The 24,653-nt window shown below is 40.6% G+C and overlaps 2 protein-coding genes across 3 annotated transcripts in view; one reads left to right on the top strand and one right to left on the bottom strand.

The window, feature by feature from the left end:
* Window positions 1–24,653, bottom strand: part of cgn (cingulin) — a 138,725-nt gene that overhangs the window by 112,231 nt on the left and 1,841 nt on the right. For both annotated transcript variants that reach the window (XM_062965276.1, XM_062965281.1), the window contains exons 2-3: window positions 14,450–14,522; window positions 7,865–8,129 (exon numbers count right to left, since the gene is read on the bottom strand). The gene's annotated coding sequence lies outside the window, so the exon portion shown is untranslated. The remainder of the gene's footprint in view (window positions 1–7,864; window positions 8,130–14,449; window positions 14,523–24,653) is intronic.
* psmb4 (proteasome 20S subunit beta 4) lies at window positions 17,894–24,644 on the top strand. Its single transcript, XM_062965297.1, has 7 exons — window positions 17,894–18,073; window positions 20,755–20,961; window positions 21,785–21,931; window positions 22,101–22,182; window positions 22,311–22,427; window positions 22,926–23,014; window positions 24,509–24,644. The coding sequence occupies exons 1-7, from the start codon at window positions 17,946–17,948 to the stop codon at window positions 24,519–24,521; spliced, it is 783 nt and encodes a 260-aa protein (XP_062821367.1). The 5' UTR covers window positions 17,894–17,945; the 3' UTR covers window positions 24,522–24,644.

Below are 24,653 nucleotides of genomic sequence, written 5' to 3'. Positions count from 1 at the left end.
AACATCGCAGGGCATCGCCTTGAATCATGACAACAAGGGACAACAAAGGAGGCCGTGACACCACTTCTGATACCCGAGTTAAATTCCAAAGCGGCCCCACCCTGAAAGTATGACACCGGCTCACCTTTAACCAGAACTACCAGACCTGTCATTCAACGTTGGGAATATTATTCAGATTTCAGACTTCTCCGCAAGGCTCAGGTTCGCACCTCTCGGAAAAACCTCTGCTGGAATATCAGCCGCCGGAACAACGACAAAGACAAGGCACTTAAAAGGAGCCGAACGTTGAATTTTTTAAAGGGATCGCATTACAGAGAGAGGTGCCGGATTCAGGTCTCAACCTTGGAGCGGAGGAGACAGAAATAGAGGCAGGTTGCACTGTTCTGGCAAGGGCCGTTTCCCTCTCCAACTAATACAGTTCGAGCCTTCTACAAAGCTATGGAATAAAGGTACAGTAGAGTCTCACTTATCCAAGCTAAACGGGCCGGCAGAAGCTTGGATAAGCGAATATCTTGGATAATAAGGAGGGATTAAGGAAAAGCCTATTAAACATCAAATTAGGTTATGATTTTACAAATTAAGCACCAAAACATCAAGTTATACAACAAATTTGAGAGAAAAAGTAGTTCAATACGCAGTAATGTTATGTTGTAATTACTGTATTTACAAATTTAGCACCAAAATATCATGATATATTGAAAACATTGACTACAAAAATGGCTTGGATAATCCAGAGGCTTGGATAAGCGAGGCTTGGATAAGTGAGACTCTACTGTAGTTATATTTGGGCACACTTGGGCGTGGAAGGCTACAAACTTTGCAAAACTACAATGATTCCATAGCAGTGAGCAATGGCAGTTAAAAGTGGGGCTAAATGCATGAATTGTACATGGTTTCAACAGGCTATTGGGCAGAAAAAGTCATGTTTCCTAAGAAATTCTGCTTTGATTACTATAATGCCAAGTTTTAACTATGTTTGTGTTTTTAAATACATTACAACTGTTCACTTCTGATACAATAAATAAGATTCCAGCCCTTCTTACTAGACTTTTACACAAATGACCAGCCACTGCTAGAAAGGACTGACAGTTTCATCTATGCTGACGATCGCGCCATCACCGCTCAAGCAGGAAGGTTTGAAATGGTTGAACAGAAGCTCTCCGAAGCTTTAGGTGCTCTTACTGCCTATTACAGGGAAAACCAGCCGATTTCTAGCCCATCTAAAATGCAGACGTGTGCTTTTCACCTTAACAGACAAGACTCTCGGGCTCTGAGGATTACCGGGGAAGTAATCCCACTGGATTATTGCAACATACTCAAACACCTGGGAGTTACTCTGGATCATGCTCTGACTTACTAGTAGCACTACTTGACTATCAAGCTAAATAAATACTAGAAGGACTTGAATCCAGTCTGTAGTTGTATCCCAGAGACTTGTATTTTTTCAGCAAAACAGTCCACATTCCTAAACAGTAAACTCTCACCCATAAAACATGGACAAGAAAGGATCTGGTGGTAGATCAAAAACATTAACAAGTTTCAAAGTGCATCTACACTGTAGAATGAATGTGGTTCGGCCTCACTTTAAACTGCCACGGCTCAAGGTTATAGAATTTGAGGATTTAGAAGGTGTTTATGCCTACACTGCTAAAAACAAGCTATAGATCCCATGATGCAGTTAAAAGGGTACCAAACTGTGTTTGTTCCATAGATAGCAGCCTAAGTTGGCGAAAACTTTGGAGAACTTTGGCTCCAATGACACAAATATTTGTGCAGCCAACCAACCCTGGATATAATAATAAAAATCTCATCTGGTTTTGGAAACTTCGATCCCTGCCATCCGGGATTTTTGCCTCGTTGGTGCCTTTATTTATTGCCCAAATCCATCCCGCTCAGCAGGGCAAGGATCCATATCGATTGCCCTCTGTTTGCCCTGCCGGCCATTGACCGCTGACATGGCCAAAATCCCCTTCGCCCCCCCCCCTCCCCTCCCAAAAACCCACCAGGGCTCAGCGAGATCTAAGTCCATCCAAACAAGACTTGACAAGAGTCGGATTCTTTTGCCGAAAAGAGCCAATTAAGCAACCGATTCTCTGGAGAGAAACGCACCTCCATTCCTCCCCTCCTCTGAGCGAACACAAGGATATTGTTCCCAATGCGTGAGAAAAGCGAAACTGGAGTTTCAAGCCTTTGGTTTCAATCAGCTGATGGAAACCTGGAGAGGAAGTCTATAAACTCTGCAAGGTGTAAAAGGAAACTACAGGTTAAACATTACAAAAAAATTGGGGCAGGGAAGAGGTCAAATTCCTCCAATGGGGAAAATGCAACCGATAACAAGTACCCGATTCTTTTTCCCTCCTATTTACAGAATACAAGTCTGAAAGAGTTACAGTAATGCTGATCTGGGAATGCAACCTTTCCAAATCCCGATAAAAACCACGTCCTTCAGCAAAGGGCACTGTCCGTTTTTAAGGGAAAGGCATTCTTGACAATACAATTGTGCTCTTCTCTGCCATTGTGAGAATTGTAGGGCATGTTTGGGCTTAGAACACTCTGTATTATAATACTCTGATGACAGGCCCAGACATTTGCTCTCTTTTGGAAAACAGTCAGTTCCAAAACATCAGTCCACTTGTGGCTGCATCTACACTGCAAAACAAATGCAGTTTGATGCCACTTTAAGTGCCATAACCTCAAAGTTGTGGACTCCTGGGAGGTGTAGTTTGGTACAATGCCAACACCTTAGCTCTCTAGGTACTACCTGTGACCAGCCCTTGCCAGAAGGCATAGAGTGTTTCATCTATGTTAATGATTGTGCCATCACCGCCCAAGCAGGGAACTTTGAAATGGTTGAACAGAAGCTCTCCTAAGCTTTAGGTGCTCTTACTGCCTATTACAGGGAAAACCATCCGATTCCTAATCCATCAAAAACACATGCTAAAATGTGTGCTTTTCACTCTAAGAACAGACAAGCATCTTGAGTTGTGAGGATGACCTGGGAAATAATCCCACTGGAGCATTGCAGCATACCTAAATACCTGGGAGACACTCTGGACTGTGCGCTGACTTACAAGAAGCATTGTTTGAGTATCAAGCAAAAAGTGAGTGCTACAAACAATTATACGAAAGCTGACTGGCACAACCTAGGGATCACAACCAGACACAGTGATGATATGCGCCCTTGCACTTTGCTACTCTGCTGCTGAGTACGCATGACTGGTGTGGAACACACCTCACCACATGAAAACAGTGGATGTAGCTCTTAATGAGACATGCCGCATTATCGCAGGATGTCCACATCCCACACCACTGGAGAAATTATACTGTTTAGCCAGTATTACACCACCTGACATCTGTCGGGAAGTAGCAGCCTGTAATGAAAGGACCAAGGCAGTGACATCTCCAGCCCGTTCCCTGTTCGGATATCAGCCAGCACACCACCGACTTAAATAAAGAAATAGCTTTCTTCTAAGATCTACAGAGACACTCACAGGAAGACCTCAGCAAGCGAGAGTCCAAAAGTGGCAGGCTAACACCCGGAACCACAATCCATGGCTGATACCGGATGAGAAACTCCCCTTGGGCACACAGAAGACTGGGCAACTTAGAAGACGCTGAACAGACTGCACTCTGGCACCATGAGATGTAGTCAATCTTAAGAAATGGGGCCACAAAGTGGAGTCCATGACATGCGACTGGAGAACAGCAAACCACAGACCACCTATTACAATGCAGTCGGAGCTCTGCCACATGCACAATGGAGGACCTTTTTATAGCAACACCAGAGGCACTTCAAAGCAGCCAGCTACTGTTCAAAGGACATTTAGTATAATACCAAGTTTTTAACTTTGTTTGTGTCTTTAAGTACATTACAACTGTAGCCTCTATGACAAATAAAATAAATGCCAAAACTCCTGGGCAGAGAAGGCAAAAGCCCATGTAAAAACAACCTCAATGCTATAGGAGGCCTAAAAGTTGTCGTTTTAGATGGGCTTTCTGGAAAATCCCCTCCATGGAAATTCTGACAGGAAAGACCCAAGTCTTAGGGTTGCCATATGTCAGAAAGACTTGAAGGCACTCAACAACAATAGAGATTTGCTTTAGAGGGGGAACCCATGCAAGGTTCAAATATAAATAACCATAACCATAATAATAATAATAATAATAATAATAATAATAATAATAATAATAATAGACATTGACAAAATTACGATCTGTCAACTGCAGAAGGCCACCCTACTGGGATCTGCGCGCATCATCCGAAAATACATCACACAGTCCTAGGCACTTGGGAAGTGTTAGACTTGTGATTCTGTGATATGAAATCCAGCATATCTATCTTGTTTGCTATGTCATACAATAAAATAATAAAAAAATTATTGAGAGTTTTGGAGCACAAGACTCCTGACCTCACGATTGTGGGAAAAAACAAAGTATGGATCGTCGATGTGGAAATCCCAGGCGACAGCAAACTTGACAAAAAGCAACTGGAAAAGCTGACACGATACGAGGATTTAAAGATCGAACTGCAAAGACTGGCACGAGCCAGTAAAGGTGGTCCAAGTGGTGATCAGCAAACTGGGTGCAGTGCCTCAAGACCTTGGTCTGCACTTGAAAACAATCGATGCTGACAAAATTACCATCCATCAGTTACAAAAGGCCACCCTACTCAGATCTGCATGCATTATTCACCAATACATCACATAGTCCTGGACACTTGGATAATACAAAAACAAAACAAAAAATACAAAAACCAGCATGTCTCCTGTATCTTGTTGTGTATCTAATAAATAATAATAATAATGTATATGATTATTTTTGCACTGTTATATTGTGTTATATGTTGTTTTATTTTTGTTATATTGTATGGTGTCTGGGCATGGCCCCATGTTAGCCGCCTCGAGTCCCCATTGGGGAGATGGTGGCGGGGTATAAATAAAGTTTTATTATTATTATTATTATAAATAATAATAATAATAATAATAATGCATAGAGGATAAGCCTGGCTGTGTGTGGACTACAAAGCCAGGATAAATGGAACTTCCCTATTCCAAGACATTATCCCACTGTGTACAATGCTCCCAATAAACTTTTCTTTTTCAGATTCCCAGGTCAATGGTCCAAAAACCAACACATGCACTCATTTCCAGTTTTCTTCACCTGCCATTCCCTGTCTTTGGGATATATCCATCCTTTTAGATAACTGTTTCACAAACCATTTTTCATTCCACAGACTCAAGATGACTCATTACTCAGAGAGTTATTTCGAAGAGGAAACAGGTTGGTATCGCAATAAAAACAAGGCAATGACTCAAAGACGACTGCTCCCAATGGACAAAGGGATTCTGCAATTTAATAGTCCAAACAAGAAACTTCTCCAAACGCCAGGATTTGTACAGAGGCGACATGGGCTACTCACTTTGGGAGCATCTACACTGTCAAATAGATGCAGTTTGACAACGCTTGAACTGCCATGGCCGAATCAATGGGATCCTAGTTGTCGTTTAGCCACTATTTTTGGGCAGACAAGGCTAATTCAGTGATTCCATAACATTGAGGGGAAAAGGGGCAAAATCTGGCTACCAGTATTTTAAAAACTCTAAAAACAGGACAGTAGATAAAGAACAACACTCAGAAAAGAGGGGAATTCAAGAAAGGAAACAATCAGGGCCAGCTAACACCTCCCAACAAAGGATTTCCCCGGCAAGAAGCAGCCAGGCTTTGAAGCTGCAAGGCTATTCAATGCTAAACAAGGTGGCCAATTGCAACATTCACACTTGCCTCCAACAGACAATAGTTCTTTCTCCCATCCTGGACATTATTCCACAGATATATAAATCCCACTTGCCTACTTTCCAACAGACCTCACAACCGCTGAGGATGCCTGCCATAAATGTGGGCAAAACGTCAGGAGAGAATGCTTCAGGAACATGACAAGACAGCCCAGAAAACTCACAGCAATGCAGTGAGTGATTCCGTCCATGAAAGCCTTTGACAATACACTGTATATCATTATATATTATCTGTAGCAATTATATTTAATATGGTATTACTACATTTGAACTGCTAGGTTGGCAGAAGCTGGGGTTAATAGTGAGTGCTCACTCCGCTCCCTGGTTTCGAACCTGCGATCTTTCGGTCTGCAAGTTTAGTAGCTCAGCGCTTTAACATGTTGTGCCACTGAGGGCTTCTTACAGGCTATATTACAATGTTATTATTATATATAATTATATTGTATTATTAGTATTATACTAAATTATATATTACTATATTGTACTATAATGCACTATTAGTAATATTACATGTAATATATAATATACAATTATTATATTGTACTTTATTATTTTTCCACAATATCTGTACTGCACTACTAGTATATTATACTATTAGTATGATATAACATATTGTACTATATCATAAATTGTAGTATATGTAGTACATAATATATTCTATTACAACATTATTACTATTATAGATAATATATTATTACAGTAGAGTCTCGCTTATCCAACGTAAACGGGCCGGCAGAACGTTGCATAAGCAAATATGTTGGATAATGAGGGATTAAGAAAAAGCTTATTAAACATTAAATTAGATTATGATTTTACCAATTAAGCACCAAAACATCAAGTTATACAACAAATTTGACAGAAAAAGTAGTTGAATAAACAGTAATGCTATGTAGTAATTAGTGTATTTATGAATTTAGCACCAAACTATGTATTGAAAACATTGACTACAAAAATGCTTTGGATAATCCAGAACGTTGGATAAGCGAGTGTTGGATAAGTGAGACTCTACTGTATAACATACTATAATGCAATATTATTAGTGATATTACATGTAATATATTATATACAATTATTATATTGTACTGTATTATTTTTCCACAATATCTGTACTGCACTACTAGTATATTATACTATTAGTATGATATACAGTAGAGTCTCACTTATCCAACATTCGCTTATCCAACGTTCTGGATTATCCAACGCATTTTTGTAGTCAATGTTTTCAATATCCAACATATTTGCTTATCCAACATTCTGCCGGACCATTTACGTTGGATAAGCGAGACTCTACTGTACCATATTCAACTGTATCATAAGTTATAGCATATATAGTACATATTATATTACAACATTCTTATTAGTTATAATATATTAGTATTACAGTAGAGTCTCACTTATCCAACGTTCTGGATTATCCAACGCATTTTTGTAGTCAATGTTTTCAATACATAGCTAAATGCATAAATACAGTAATTACTACATAGCATTAATGCATATTGGGCTACTTTTTCTGTCAAATTTGTTGTATAACATGATGTTTTGGTCCATAATTTGTAAAATCATTACGTAACTTGATGTTTAATAGGCTTCTCCTTAATCTCTCCTTATTATCCAACATATTCGCTTATCCAACGTTCTGCCAGCCCGTTTACGTTGGATAAGCGAGACTCTACTGTATTTACAAATATGGCACCCAAATATCACAATGTATTGAAAACATTGACTACAAAAACAAGTTGGATAATCCAGAACGTTGGATAAGCAAGTGTTGGATAAGCGAGACTCTACTGTATTACATTACAATGTTGTTTTTGTATATTATTTCTACACAATTATCATTCAGAATAGGGGGAAATGGCAAGAGAAACTTTCTGAAGGGAGGTTTGTCCACTCTGGGCCTTGACAACATCAAGGTAGAATAACCCTGCCGATAAATTATTTGAGTTATGAAGAGAATACTCGCCTTTCCACAGACATGCCTTGGTTTAGCCTTCAAATAATCCTTATAGCTGAGGTAAAAAGCTTTATATTTTGGGGAAAATTCTCTATTATGAGTTTGAGCTTTGACTTACCTTCGAAGACGCTCTCTCCTCGGCGCCTCACGCCTTCTGCTTTCTCTCACGGGCGCGCTCTGCTTCTTTACCTGCGCCTCGCGCCGGGCCACGCCCCACGCCGCTTCCCATTGGCTGCCGCGGATTCCGAGCGGCCACGCCCACTCCATAACCGCGCCCCGTTCCATTCCCAGTCCGCTCTTCTCCTTCTAAGGGGCGGGTTTGCTCCTGCTTGGTGGGCGGGGCTTGCTTGGGTGACGTCATCGGGCGGGAAGCACAACTCGGACTGGGCCAAATTGTGGGATCAAAATGGCGGAATAAAGGGGGCGGGGCACAGAGGAGTCCTTAGCAACCGGCCTTCTCCTTAGCAACCAAGCTAGGCCCAGGCCTGTATTCTATGTTCTTTTCTTTATTTACTAGCTTGGTATGATGAACTACACCTAACATCATGCCAGGCTGACCCCGAGAAACTCCATCACTACATAAAGTTGGGCAAGTTTGCTCTGGATGCATCATCAGTGGCGTTCAGTGTGCTCTCTGACTGAACTACAACTCCCACCATGGTGAGTCAGTCCCCTCAAAACCCTCCAGTAAGTTGAGTTAGTCATGGGGGTTCTGTGTGCCAAGTGACTTCCAGGCCCATCATTGTTGGAGTTCAGAGTGCTCTTAGATTGCAGGTGAACTATACATCCCAGTCCACTACAACTACAGTAGAGTCTCACTTATCCAACACTCACTTATCCAACGTTCTGGATTATCCAACACATTTTTGTAGTCAATGTTTTCAATACATTGTGATATTTTGGTGCTAAATTCGAAAATACAGTAATTACTACTTAGCATTACTGCATATTGAACTACTTTTTCTGTTAAATTTGTTGTATAACATGATGTTTTGGTGCTTAATTTGTAAAATCATAACCTAATTTGATGTTTAATAGACTTTTCCTTAATCCCTCCTTATTATCCAACATATTCGCTTATCCAACATTCTGCCGGCCCGTTTATGTTGGATAAGTGAGACTCTACTGTACTATAATTCATGGTGAATTCTCCCCAAACTCTCTAGTATGTTCATTGCTGATCAATTCCTCTGTTTGCTGTGCTCCATAGAAAAGAATAGGAAAGGGTTAAGGGAGAGGCAGTAGGCGGGGTCATGCGAATTCCACACTAATTGAGAGTCAGAAACACTGGGGTGTCTGTGGTGGAGGAAAAACAGAAAATCTAGGATGATTTGGGTGGTGGGCAGGGTGGTGTTTGTGGAGGACATGGGCATGGCTCTTGGACATGTTCACGGTGCTCGCCATAACCTGCAGTGTCATTGGAAGGAGGGCCATTGGTGTCTCCTGAGTAGTGGGAGAGAGAGCTGTTTTTGGAAATGGGAGCTTGTCCGTGTAGTGGACACCCCAGCCATATACACACAGATATATTTTCACTTTTAAAATGTGTATAGATATATAGAGATATTTATTTTCTTCTTCCTCCTCTCCTTATATATCTATATATATAAAAGAGTGATGGCATCACGGCGACCCACAAAACAACAAAACTACAGGCCCCCCAACCTCGAAATTTGACAACACAACCCATCATCCACGCCTCTAGGTTGATACAACAAAAAGAAAAGAAAAATAAAGTCCTAATTAGAAAGAGAGGAATAATTGCTTTTATCCAATTGCTGCCAGTTAGAAGGCTAAGCTCCTCCAACTTGGTCTCCTAGCAACCCAATAAAAATAATAAAAAACACTAAAAAAATTGATACAATAAAATACAGTAATAACAGAAAATAACTAAAAATAATAGAAGAAAATAATAAAATGTAATAAATAAAAAATATAACTTACAATAAAATTAATAAAAAATGCAAATAACGTCAAATAAAAATTGCACAACAAATTTTAACCAATACCACCACCACTTTGCCACAGCAACGCGTGGCCGGGCACAGCTAGTATATATATATATATATATACTAGCTGTGCCCGGCCACGCGTTGCTGTGGCGAAGTCTGGTGGTATGGGAAATAAAGTATTGAGGAATTGGTGGTAGTTAAGGTAAAGGGTAAAGGTGTGGAGTCCAGATAATCCAGTTAGAGCAGATAATATAAGATTATATGGGTTATATAGCTGTGTGGAAGGGCCTCGAGTCCACACTGCCATCTAATTCAGTTAAAATATGATAATCTGTATTTTATAGGCAGTGTGGAAGAGGCCTAAGTGAGGCCTAACTCTGCCTGTCCCCTGGGTGAGTGGGTTGCTAGGAGACCAAGTGGGCGGTGCTTAGCCTTCTAACTGACAGCAATTGGATAAAAACAATTATTCCTCTCCCTCTAATTAGGACTTTATTTTTCTTTTCTTTTTGTTGTATCAACCTAGAGGCATGGATGAGGGGTTGTGTTGTCAATTTTCGAGGTTGGGAGGTGTTTAGTTTTGTTGTTTTGGCGGTCGCCAGGATTCCATCACTCTTTTATATATATATATATAGAGAGAGAGAGAGAGAGCGCTAATATTTTGCTATGCTAATAATATATTATATCATATTATAAAATATAAAGTCCTCTTTGGAGTGAGAAGGGCAGGATATAAATGTAGTATATCTCCTCGGGTGAGAAAGGCAGGGTAAAAATGTTGTGTGTATGTGTGTGTGTGTGTGTGTGTGTGTGTATATATATATATACACACAGTAGAGTCTCACTTATCCAACATTCTGGATTATCCAACGCATTTTTGTAGTCAATGTTTTCAATACATCGTGATATTTTGGTGCTAAATTCGTAAATACAGTAATTACTACATAGCATTATGTGTGTGTGTGTGTGTGTTTGTATGTGTGTGTATGTATATATATATATATATACATATATATAATATTTTCTATTATTATTATTATTATTATTATTATTTCTTATGCTCGGCTCAGTCCACCTGAAAGTGACAATGCACATAATGCCCCATGCATTTGCCCAGCCCTGTATAAAAATTCCCAGGTCAATTAAAGAAAATGTGTATTTCCTGCTACTATTATTATCTATTATTATTATTATCATCTTTGATTAATACTATTACTATTACTAGTATTGTTAGTATTATTGTTTCAATACAGTATCATTTATCCAACATTTTGGATTTTCCAAGCCATTTTTGTAGTCAATGTTTTCAATACATCGTGATATTTTGGTGCTAAATTCGTAAATACAGTAATTACTACATAGCATTAATGTGTAATGAACTACTTTTTCTGTCAAATTTTTTGTATAACATGATGTTTTGGTGCTTAATTTGTAAAATCATAACCTAATTTGATGTGTAATAGACTTGTCCTTAATCCCTCCTTATTATCCAAGATATTCGCTTATCCAACGTTCTGCCGGCCCATTTATGTTGGATAAGTGAGACTCTACTGTATATAGCTAGTATTTTGTTATACTAATAATATAATATATTATATTATACAATATAAAGTCCTCTTTGGGGTGAGAAGGGCGGGATATAAATCTAGTATATCCCCTTGGGTGAGAACGGCGGGGTAAAAATGTTGTGTGTGTGCGTGTGTGTGTGTGTGTGTGTGTGTGTGTGTGTATATATATATATATATATATATATATATAGTAGATTCTCACTTATCCAAGCCTTGGTTATCCAAGCTTCTGGATTATCCAAGCCATTTTTGTAGTCAATGTTTTCAATATATCATGATATTTTGGTGCTAAATTCGTAAATACAGTATAACATTACTGCGTATTGAACTATTTTTTCTGTCAAATTTGTTGTCTAACATGATGTTTTGGTGCTTAATTTGTAAAATCATAACCTAATTTGATGTTTAATAGGCTATTCCTTAATCTCTCCTTATTATCCAACATATTCGCTTATCCAAGGTTCTGCCGGACCATTTAGCTTGGATAAGTGAGACTCTACTTTGTGTATGTGTGTGTGTGTGTGTGTGTGTGTGTGTGTGTGTATATATATATATATATAATATTTTGCTATGCTAACAATATATTATATTATAAAATATAAAGTCCTCTCTGGAGTGAGAAGGGCGGGATATAAATGTAATATATCCCCTCGGGTGAGAAAGGTGGGGTAAAAATATTGTGTGTGTGTGTGTAAATTTTATTTTTACATATATATTTTTTGACTATTATTATTTCTTATTCTCAGCTCAGTCCACCTGAAAGTGATAATGCACATAATGCCCCATACATTTGCCCAGCCCTGTATAAAGATATCCAGGTTGACTAAAGAAAATGTTTATTTCCTGCTAGTATTATTATCTATTATTATTATCATCTTTGATTAATACTATTACTATTACTAGTATTGTTGTTGTTGTTGTTATTATTATTATTATTATTATTATTATTATTATTATTATTATTATATTATGATGCTTGGCTCAGTCCACCTGAATGCACATAATGCCCTGTGCGTTTGCCCGGCCCTGTGTTACAACACCCAGGATAACTACATAAAATGTTTATTTCCTGCCACAAAAGGCAGCCTGGAAGCCGACTAAAGTGTATTTCAGGACGCCCTCCCCGGCCCTCGGGCTCCAGGCCTCTTCGGCTCACGATCTGAACCCAGGGAGCCTTTCTGTGCGGAAGGGGAGCTCCTCGGACCCTCGGCACCCGAGTGTCGCTTTGGATTTTGGGCAGCGGACCCTGAAGCCGAGGCAAGGCGCCCGAGGAGCGATGGGACGAGATCTCCGGAGAAAGGCGCCAAGCCGATTCTCGTCCCAAACTCCAAATCCTTGCTGACACTTTTGGGCTTTACCATTTCGCCCTTTTCTTTCCCATTTGCGGCATTCACTGGCAGGACCACCACTTTAACTGCTATGGAATCCTGGGAGTGGTCTTTCGCTGGAGCAACAGCACTGCATGAAACTACAGCTCCCAGTCATCCCACAGCTCAAGTGGCATCAAAGTATATTAATTCTGCAGTGTAGATGCACTTTCTACCTCCTCCTTCTTTGTGTTAAAATAGCATAGATGTTTGGCCACCAAAATGGGAATTATAAGGAGACAATGGCCCCGTCTGCACTGACCATTTAATGCGGTTTGAAACTGCGTTGGCTAGACAACCAATGACAATTAAAGCAAACGAAAGACAGCCCTTAATGCACACCAATGCTCTGTGGTTTCTGTCATCACAGGGGGAGACAGGAAATACATTATTATTATTATCATCAAATTATTAATATGATTATTATCATATTTTAATATTATTGTTATTATTATCATCACTCTCTTCATCATATTATCATCACTCTCTTCATATTATTATCATTATCATCATCACTCCCTTCATCATCATCATATCACCATCATTATCATAATCACTCTCTTCATATTATCATCATTATCATCATCACTCTCTTCATCATAATATCATCATATCTCTTCATATTATCACCATTATCATCATCACTCCTTTCATCACAATCATATCATCATCATCATCGTTATCATCATCACTCTCTTCATCATCATATCATCATCATTATCATCACTCTCTTCATCATATTATCATCATCATATCACTCTCTTCATATTATCACCATTATCATCATCACTCCCTTCATCATCATCATCACTCTCTTCATATTATTATCATTATCATCATCACTCCATCACCATCATATCATCATCATATCATCACTCTCATCATCATCATCATCATCACTCTCTTCATCATATTATCATCATCATATCACTCTCTTCATATTATCATCATTATCATCATCACTCTTCATCATCATCATCACTCTCTTCATATTATTATCATTATGATCATCACTCTCTTCATCATCATATCATCATAATATCACTCTTCATCATATTATTATCATCATATTACTCTCTTCATATTATCACCATTATCATCATCACTCTTCATCATCATCATCATCATCACTCTCTCCATCATCATATCATCATAATATCACTCTTCATCATATTATTATCATCATATTACTCTCTTCATATTATCACCATTATCATCATCACTCTCTTCATCATCATCATCACTCTCTTCATATTATCATCATTATCATCATCACTCTCTTCATCATCATATCATCATCATTACCATCACTCTCTTCATCATAGTGTCATCATAATTATCATTATCATCATCATCATCTTCATTATAACTTTCTGGAACTCAGTTGGTTCCAGGCTTTCCTTATATAATCCTCTTCACAGTGAAACCCCTTTCTTCAATACCAGTTTGAAACTGCATTAAACACTCAGTGTAGATAGGGCCCTAATTGAACCCTGCCTGCATTCCGACCCATATGGCATCTGTCTTTTCTCTGTCCGTGCTTCAGGGATGTTAAACCAATGGGTCCATTTACTCCTGGGGGGCAGGCGATGGATCGCAGCCAGGAGGAAGCAAAACAACAGCTTCACTTCCATTCTTCCGCGGCCTAGGATTACTTTCTCACCCAAATGATCTCCTCTGCTGGGAATGGGCAGCTCATTAGTCCGAATCAGATCACCCGGCTGTCACTTCCCTTTCGGTTTGTGCAGGGGGGAGAAATGAAAGCGCTCATGTAGCAAGAAAACCCCGAACCGGGCACAACATGTTGGGAGCTGGTACTCACCGATCCGCCGTGCCAATTTCGGTGCCAAGGACGCACAGAGAGTTAGGATGGAGATTTCTCCCCAAAGGGATGGCTGGAATGAGAAGCACAGCATTGTGGACATCTACCGTATATACTCAAGTATAAGCCGACCTGAATATAAGCCGAGGCACCTAATTTTATCACAAAACTGGGAAAACCTATTGACAAGACAAGGGTGGGAAATGCAGCAGGTACTGGCAAATTTCAAAAATAAAAATAAATATAGATACTAATAAAATTACATTATTTGAGGCACCAATAGGTTAAATGTTTTTGAATGTTTACATAAAATTGTAATTTATGATAATACAGTAGAGTCTCACTTATCCAAGCTAAACGGGCCGGCAGAAGCTTGGATAAGCGAATATCTTGGATCATAAGGAGGGATTAAGGAAAAGCCTATTAAACATCAAATTAGGTTATGATTTTACAAATAAAGCACCAAAACATCATGTTATACAACAAATTTGACAGAAAAAGTAGTTCAATACGCAGTAATGTTAAGTTGTAATTACTGTATTTATGAATTTAGCACCAAAATATCACGATATATTGAAAGCATTGACTACAAAAATGGCTTGGATAATCCAGAGGCTTGGATAAGCAAGGCTTGGATTAGTGAGACTCTACTGTAATAAAAAGGTAAAGGTTTCCCCTGACATTAAGTCCAGTCGTGACCGACTCTTGGGGTTGGTGATCATCTCCATTTCTAAGCCAAAGAGCCGGCGTTGTCCGTAGACACCTCCAAGGTCACGTGGCCACTGGCATGACTGCATGGAGCGCCGTTACCTTCTTGCCGGAGCTGTACCTATTGATCTACTCACATTTGCATGTTTTCGAACTGCTAGGTTGGCAGGAGCTGGGGCTAACAGCGGGTGCTCATTCTGCTTCCGGGATTTGAACCTGGGACCTTTTGGTCCGCAAGTTTAGCAGCTCAGCGCTTTAACACACTGTGCCACCAGAGGCCCCTAATAATAATAGTAATAATAATAATAAGATTTTAATAAGATAAGACTAAGTCTGATTACCTATATACTTGAGTATAAGCCAAGCCAAACATAAGCCAGCCAAGACCCTTACTCAAGTATAAGCCAAGGGGAGCTTTTTCAGCCCTAAAAAAAGAGTCGAAAAACTAGGCTTATACTGAGTATATACAGTATATTGCAAAACGACATGATGGCAATGGCCTTACACCACCTAGTAGCCCTACTCAGGGTTCTATACACAATTTTACCCTCTGAATATTCAGTTATCATTATTGTCCAGGTTTTAAATTGCTGTGGATGTTGTTTAATGTTTTTTTAATGTATTTATAATGTTTTAATTTTACTGACCTGTGTTTTTAATTTATGTTTTTTGGGCTTGTGAGCCGCTCCAAGTCCCTTTGGGGAGATGGAGGCAGGATACAAAAATAAAGTTATTATTTTGTTGTATGACACAGCAAACAATATAGACATGCTGGATTTTGTATCACAAAATCACAAGTCGAACACTTCCCAAGTGCCTAGGACTGTGTGATGTATTTTCGGATGATGCTCGCAGATCCCAGCAGGGTGGCCTTTTGCAGTTGGCAGATTGTGATTTTGTCAATGTCATTTGTTTCCAAATGCCGGCTGAGATCTTTTGGCACGGCACCCAGTGTGCCCATCACCACTGGGACCATCTGCACTGGTTTCTGCCAAAGTCTTTGCAGTTCAATCTTGAGGTCCTGATAGCAGCTGAGTTTTTCCTGTTGTTTTTCGTCAATGCGACTGTCACTTGTATTTAGCACCAAAATATCACAATGCATTGAAAACATTGACTACAAAAATGCCTTGGATAATCCAGAACCTTGGATAAGTGAGACGCTACTGTATTACATTTATTAATTTTATTGTTTATTGTTATTATATTGTTCATATTATATATTAAATGTAATATTACTAATAGTATTACCATATAATGATATAGTACAATATAGTAATTTAATGCTTATATTGTGATATGCTAAAAATATATTGATTTGATTTGTAAGCTGCTCTGAGTCCCCTTCGGGGTGAGAAGAGCGGGATATAAATGTAGCAAATAAATAAATAAATATTACATCTATTATTTTATTAATACAGTAGAGTCTCACTTATCCAACACTCGCTTATCCAACGTTCTGGATTATCCAAGGCATTTTTGTAGTCAATGTTTTCAATATATCGTGATATTTTTGTGCCAAATTCATAAATACAGCAATTACTACATAGCATTACTGCGTATTGAACTACTTTTTCTGTCAAATTTGTTGTATAACATGATGTTTTGGTGCTTCATTTGTAAAATCATAACCTAATTTGATGTGTAATAGGCTTTTCCTTAATCTCTCTTTATTATCCAACATATTTGCTTATCCAACATTCTGCCAGCCCGTTTACATTGGATAAGCAAGACTCTACTACATTGAAAACATTGACTACAAAAATGCATTGGATAATCCAGAACCTTGGATAAGCGAGTCTCAGATAAGTGAGACTCTACTGTATATTATTATTATTATTATTATTATTAAACTTTATTTGTACCCCGCTAGCATCTCCCGAAGGACTCGATGCGGCTTACAAAGGCCAAGGCCTCAACACACAATATAACAATACAAAACAAAAGGCAAATTAAAAACAATTAAAACAGTATAAACAACAAGCAATAAACAATACGCTAAAACACAATAAAACTGGGCCGGGCCAGAGTAATGGGTACAAGATTAAAAGTGCTGATGTCTATTAATTATATATTATATATTACATGTAATATTACTAATAATATTACAATATATTGATACAGTACAATATAGTAATTTATTACCAGTATTGTACTATGCTAATATAATATTGTATGTAAATTTAATTTGTAAGCCGCTCTGAGTCCCCGTCGGGGTGAGAAGGGCAGCATATAAATGTAGCTAATAAATAAATAATATTACAGTTATTAATTTTATTATTATTATTATATTGTTCATTATTATATCTGTTATTATATTTATTAATATTTTGTTTTTTATTATATTTATTAATATTTTATTGATGTTTTTATTTTCGCATTATTATTATTAACCTTAATTTATTATTATTTCCTGTCCCAATCCCCTTAACCCTCAGCCTAGTGAAGTTTTAAATCTCCCGCCATTAGCTCTTGGCCACGCCCCTTCTGCCTCTCGCCACGCCCCTTTCCCCTCTCATGAGTCTTTGGAGTCAACAATGCTTTGAGAAAGTTTTCTCCTAGAGCGGATGCTTTTTGGGACCCACTCAAGATGGCGACCACAGAAAGTTGAACAGCTTCCTTCCTGGCAGCCTTCAAGATGGCCGCGAGGATGATCCACAACATGGCGGCTCCACTAACTTCCTGTTACGGATCCCCACCGCGGACAATCCCCGCGCCGCGCATGCTCAGTGGTGTTCTAGGCACCTAGGGCTTCCTGCTCAGTGACTAAGCTGCCGCTTCGTGAGGAAAGATGGAGCTGCCTTCGATGCTGCCGCTCCGGCCGTTTTGGGCCGCGGGTCCCGCTCCAGGGGAGCTTTATTCGCCGCCTTGCCCCGGAATCACGACCGGAGCCCAGGCCGAAGGGGTCTCCAGGACGCTGTGAGTGGGGAGAAGCAAAAGCTTGGGACGGGGGCTGGTGACGTCACAGCGCTGACGTCACTCTAGACCAGGCCTGGGCCTACTTGGGCCCTCCTGGTGTTTTGGACTTCAACTCCCACAATTCCTAACAGCCTACCGGCTGTTAGGAATTGTGGGAGTTGAAGTCCAAAACACCAGGAGGGCCCAAGTAGGCCCAGGCCTGCTCTGAACAATCCAAAGACATTTTTAAAAAATCAGAAACAAAAAAACTTGGCATTGTACTAAACTTCCTTTGATCAGAAACTGGTCCCTTTGAATGTCGCATTGTAGTAACTGATTGAGGTTCCGGGTTTGAGCCTGCCACTTTTGGACTCTTGCTTGCTGAGGTGTTCCTGCAAGTATCTCTGTAGAACTTATTCTTTTTATTTTATTTATTTACAGCATTTATATTCCACCCTTCTCACCCCGAAGGGGACTCAGGGCGGATCACATTACACATATAGACAAACATTCAATGCCTTTTTAACGTAGAACAAAGACAAACATAGGCTCCGAGCCGGGCCTCGAACTCATGACATCCTGGTCAGAGTGATTCATTGCAGTTAATTGCAGCTGGCAAGCTCTCCCGCCTGCGTCACAGCCCGGGAGCTGTTTCTTGAGTTAAGTTGTTGGCATGCTGGTGGATGTAATGAAGTACGAATTTTTGGTTTAGAGATGTTATGTTTAATTGTGTGTTTGTGTTTTAAAAGGGTACAGTCGAGTCTCACTTATCCAACATAAACGGGCCGGCAGAATGTTGGATAAGCGAATATGTTGGATAATAAGGAGGCATTAAGGAAAAGCCTATTAAACATCAAATTAGGTTATGATTTTACAAATTAAGCACCAAAACATCATGTTATACAACAAATTTTACAGAAAAAATAGTTCAATACGCAGTAATGTTATACTGTATTTACGAATTTAGCACCAAAATATCACGATATATTGAAAACATTGACTACAAAAATGCCTTGGATAATCCAGAACGTTGGATAAGCGAGTGTTGGATAAGTGAGACTCTACTGTATTAGTTATTGCATCTCAGCACTCAGAGGCTGGTTGCCATGGAGAAGTAGGCGGAGCCAACTGCCATTTAGTTGAAGAAGTGCAGAGTTTAAAAAGGAGAGTCAGTCTGTGCTCTGATGAGGCACAGGGAAGATTGATCCTAGGCTGATGGGATTAAGGAGACTCAATTGTTCATTTGAGTCAGTTTAAAATAAGTTTGGAGACTTATTTAATATAGTCTGTGTCCTGGTAATGCACAGAGAATCTGTGATAGCATATCACAGGGGTGACTGCGGTTTAAAAGTAGCAGAGAAAGACGTTTTAACTATTTTAGGTAAAAGAAGTGACACTTTAAAGAGTTTGACTCATCTCATTCTAGTATTATAACAGTTAATAAGAATACTTCTACGTGAGAAACAACATTGTAACCACTAAGCTCTGTGCCTGAATACACTTATTGTTCTTCCAACATCTAAGCCTCTGTTGCATATATTCTGAATCATCTAAAGCGAATAAGAAGAAAGGAAAAAAAAGTAAAAGGTCTCCTCCCTGAGACTTTGGTGGTTGCATCTTTACAGTGGATACCCGAACAGGGGATGGGCCAGAGATGTCAAAGCCTTGGTCCTTTCATTCCAAGCTGCTACTTCCTGATGGATGTCAGGTGGTGCAATACCGGTTAAACAGTATAATTTCTCCAGCGGTGTTGGGCGTAGACATCCTGTGATAATGCGGCATGTCTTATTAAGAGCCACATCCACTGTTTCAACGTGGTGAGATGTATTCCACACTGAGCATGAGTATTCAGCAGCAGAGTAGCCAAGCGCATGGGCAGATGTCTCCACTATGTCTGGTTGTGATCCCTAGGTTGTGTCAGTCTGCTTTTGTATATTTCTAGCACCCACTTTTTGATTGATAGTCGAGCAGTGCTTGTTGTAAGCCAGGGTGACTCCCAGGCATTTTGGTGTGTTGCAATGCTCCAGTGGGATTCCTTCCCAGGTAATCCCCAGAGCTCGAGATGCATGTCTTTTAAGAAGAAAAGCACACATCTTTGTTTTAGATGGATTAGGAATCAGCTGGTTTTCCTTGTAATAGGCAGTAAAAGCACCTCAAGCTTCAGCTTGGGAGGTGACGCCACGATCATCAGCACAGATGGAACTCTGCTGTCCCTTCTGGCAGTGTCTGGTCATTTGTGTAAATGTTGAACATGGATGGAGCAAGCTTGTTCCCATGAGGCAGGCCGTTCTTCTGGTTTCACTATCTGCTTCTCTGACCCTGGAAGTCAACAAAAAAGCTCCTGTTTGTGAGTGACAGCATTAAGAGCACCTAAGCTTCTGAGAACTTCTGTTCAACCATTTCAAAGCTAGCCTAAATACTGTTCTCCTATTGGCCTTTTTTGCTGCCGTATCACACTTTTGGCTCATGTTCGGCTTGTGGTCCAATAACACCCCTAGATCCCTTTCCTGTGGATTGTTTTCACGCAGGTCTCACCATCCTATGTGCATAAATATAACAGTGTAAGGTTCTTTTGGATCCTCTGGGGGTATTGGCTCTCCTTCCCAATTTGGTCCCATCTGCAAATGTGATCTGCGGGCCTTCTGTTTCCGTCATCCCAAGGCGTTGGTGAAGGTCTTGACTGCCTCTCTTGTCTCTCCAAGGAGCCCCATGGTGACCGGCACCTCCGTCCTGGGGGTGAAGTTCAAGGGCGGGGTGATCATCGCAGCCGACATGCTGGGCTCCTATGGCTCGCTCGCCCGCTTCCGCAACATCTCCAGGATCATGAAGGTCAACGACACCACTGTCCTGGGAGCCTCCGGTGACTATGCCGACTTCCAGTATCTCAAGCAAGTCGTTGAGCAGATGGTGTAAGTTGGACAGCCGCAAAATGTATAATATTCGCCGGTGGGCTCCCATCCTTGTACTAGCCTGGCCCTGCTCAGATTCCAAAATGAGATTTGGGGGGGGGGGGGTCTGATACCTTCAGGGTAGAATCCTTGAGTTGGAAGGGACCCCAAGGGCCTTCTAGGCTAACCTCATTCTGCCAAGACACAATCAAAGCCCCCAGATAGATGGCCATCCACCTCCTGGCTCACCCATGTACTTAAAAAGCTCTAGAGAAGGAAGGGACCCATTGGTCTCCAAGGCAGCATTTCTCAATGCTGAACAGCTCTTAACATCAGGAAGTTCTTCCTAAAGTTTCAGCAGAATCTTCCTAATGTTTATGTAGAACCTCCCTAATGTTTAGGTGGAATCTTTCTAGAGTTTCGGCGGAATCTTCCTAATGTTTCTGTGGAATCTTTTGGGGCCCTTTGTCCGTCTGAGAGCTATGCTTGCCTTCTCATATTGGGAGATTAAGTTCATCTCATTTTTCTACATTCTCTATGTTAAAGTCACTATTGACTTAATTTTGGACAGTTTTCTCAGGCAAGGAGTACTGAGGTGGTTTTCCCAGTTTCTTCTTCTGAAACCCAGCCCACAGTATGCATTAGTGGGCCCCCATCCATGTCCCTAACCAGGCTTGACTCTGCTTAGCATATAAGACAGCCTTAGGGATATTTCTACCCGCCTGGTTTTGGATGCTTAAGTCTTATCACATGTATTAAGGCATTTGAGCAACAGTTTGATGGTCAATATAAATGCTCTGAGGGGCCATATTTGGTGAATCTAATGTCAGTTTGGGTCCTCCAGGATTGACGAGGAACTTCTGGGCGATGGGCACAGCTACAGCCCCAAGGCCATCCACTCCTGGCTCACCCGGGCCATGTACAACCGTCGATCTAAGATGAACCCTCTCTGGAACACCGTGGTGATTGGTGGCTATGCTGGTGGAGAAAGGTAAGGTGGCCCTAGAGAGGGGCAATGATGACAAAACATAATTCGTTCCAGGCAATATGATAGCTACAAGGCTCGGTCCACAGTCTTGCACTTTTGGCCTACGAATGCACTGCATTTTTGAGATGGATTTTGTTTTCTCCTGGCCTGAGCGATACTGTTTCTTCTCCAGTTTCCTAGGTTATGTCGATATGCTCGGCGTGGCATATGAAGCTCCTTCACTTGCAACTGGATACGGCTCCTACGTGGCGCAGGTGAGCCTCCTGGGCCAAGGAGAGATGCGACTGCGCAAGGGATGTGATTGGAGAACCCATGGCGTTGAGCTCAGTCTTATTTCCCTAGCTACACAACTCAGCTCTCTCTCCTGGTTTTCTCATTGCAGCCTCTAATGAGAGACGCCATTGAAAAGAAGCCCAGCCTGACCCAGGAAGACGCCCGGGCCCTCATTGAGCGCTGCATGAAGATCCTTTACTATCGAGATGCCCGTTCCTTCAATCGAGTAAGTATCTAGCGTGTTTTTAGGGACACAGTTGGAAGAGACCATCCAGTTGGGTCCCATTCCGCCAGGCAGGAAAACACCATCAAAACCCTCCTGACAGATTTGGTGCAGACCCCAAGGGACATCCAGTCCAACCCCCTTCTGCCATGGAGCCGACTACAAGTTCTGCCGTCTGCCAAGTCACCTCAATCCATAATTCAAAGTGCTGGTTGTGCCCAGTGAATCTTTATATAATTTTGAAGTTTGTTTAAAATACTGTGACATTTTAATGTCCATGCGAGTCTGATTAATACCCTTGGAGCACTCAAGACTTGCCCCAATATCTCAAAATATCAACTGGATGTTCTAGTGATGCTTTTGCTTTGATCAATTAACGCTGCAACACATTCATGGAAAATGAACTTGGGGATGCCAAGCCACTTTGACCCCCTGCACTCAGTTGGCAGTAACTGGCTTAAGGATTACAGGTTCCGAGTAACTTTTCCTCTCCTCTTTCAGTACGAAATCACAACCGTCACGGAGAAAGGTGTGGAAGTGGAGGGGCCTCTCTCCTTGGACACGAATTGGGACATTGCACACCTGGTCAGGTAAGTTGGAAACATTTGAGCCCTGTTTTGAAATAAACTGTTTGCCAAGAAAAGGCATTTCTTTGCCCCCACGATTCCACCCTGCTAAGTGCCATTGCATAGTCATTCAGACACAGAGCTTCAAGTTAGTGTTTTGTGTGTGTCAGGAACGACTTGAGAAACTGCAAGTCGCTTTTGGTGTGAGACAATTGGCCGTCTGCAAGGACGTTGCCCAGGGGACGCCCGGATGTTTTTATCATCCATGTGGGAGGCTTCTCTCGTGTCCCTGCATGGAGCTGGAGCTGATAGAGGGAGCTCATCCACTCTCCCCCCGGGTTGGATTCAAACCAGGCAGCCTTTAGGTCAGCAACCCAACCTTCAAGTCACAAGGCTTAATGGTATAAAGCCTTGACACCACCCTGCCCAGGTATTATTGCAGAAAAGAGGTGGCTCAAAGGAAAGCCTGGCTCCGTCCCTTTAACCAGATGTGAAGGAGTGACATCAGTGTTGTCCTCAATGCTGCTGTAATTCCTTTTATGGGCGCACAGTCAGATGTTTCTCTGAGACTGCCAAGCATGAGAAAAAAGCATCAGGGGCTTTTCAGTAGTAACAGGGAAGAATGTATTGATACTTTCGTGCAGATATTTGCATCTACACCAGAGTTTCTCAACCTAGGGGTTGGAGGGGTCGCCAAAGACCAGTATTTTCTGTTGGTCATGGGGGTTCTGTGTGGGAAGTTTGTCCCAATTATATTGTTAGTGGAGTTCAAGGGGCTCTTTGATTGTAGTTCATTTATAAATCTCAGAACCTACAACTCCCAAATGTCAAGGTCTATTTTCCCCAAACTCCACCATTGTTCAAATGTGAGCATATTGAGTCTTCATGCCAAGTTTGGACCAGATCCATTATTGTTTGAGTCCACTCTGGATGTAGGTGAACTACAACTCCCAAACTCAAGTTCAATGCCCACCAAATCCTTCCAATATTTTATGTTGGTCATGGGAGTTCTGTGTGCCAAGTTTGGTTCAGTTCCATCATTGGTGGAGTGCAGAATGCTCTTTGATTGTAGGTGAACTATAAATCCCAGCAACTACAACTCCCAAATGACAAAATCATTCCCCCAACCCCACCGGTATTCAAATTTGGGCGTATCGAGTATTTGTGCCAAATTTGGCCTAGTGAATGAAAATACACCCTGCATATCATATATTTACATTATGATTCATAACAGTAGCCAAATTATCGTTATGAAATGGCAACAAAAAAAATATGGTTGGGGGTCACCACAATATGAGGAACTGTATTAAGGGGTTGCGGCATTAAGAAGGTAGAGAACCACTGATCTACACTCAAGGCCATAGTCCCATACTCCTATCCTTCACATCAGTGTGTCAACGAATGAAACCCAACTTATTTTCCATCCTTGTAAACATAGGATATCTATATAGTACATAGCATATCTACTATTTATTAGATTTGTGCCAATCTGATCCATTTTCCCTTCTTTTTTCCTAGTGGCTTTGAGTGAAACTGAAGATCGTTCCAGCTTCGTTTGTTTCTGTTGAGATAAAACCCCAAGCCTTTCATACCAAGGATTAGCAGGTCCCCAAACTTTTTTTTGTAAACCCAATAAAACAAAACAAGAATATTACTCTCTTGT

This window comes from Anolis carolinensis, unplaced genomic scaffold (assembly GCF_035594765.1).
Source record: "Anolis carolinensis isolate JA03-04 unplaced genomic scaffold, rAnoCar3.1.pri scaffold_14, whole genome shotgun sequence".
Classification (NCBI taxonomy): Eukaryota; Metazoa; Chordata; class Lepidosauria; order Squamata; family Dactyloidae; genus Anolis; species Anolis carolinensis.
The sequence above is the reverse complement of the archived record's forward strand: the minus strand, read 5'-3'. Positions and strand labels throughout refer to the sequence as shown.

Excerpts from the sequence above, each read along its gene's own strand:
- psmb4 (XM_062965297.1), top strand. The coding sequence starts at position 17,946 with ATGGAGCTGCCTTCGATGCTGCCGCTCCGGCCGTTTTGGGCCGCGGGT. Across the intron at positions 18,074-20,754 it reads GAAGGGGTCTCCAGGACGCT|GAGCCCCATGGTGACCGGCA; the intron begins GTGAGTGGGGAG and ends TGTCTCTCCAAG. Across the intron at positions 20,962-21,784 it reads CAAGTCGTTGAGCAGATGGT|GATTGACGAGGAACTTCTGG; the intron begins GTAAGTTGGACA and ends TGGGTCCTCCAG.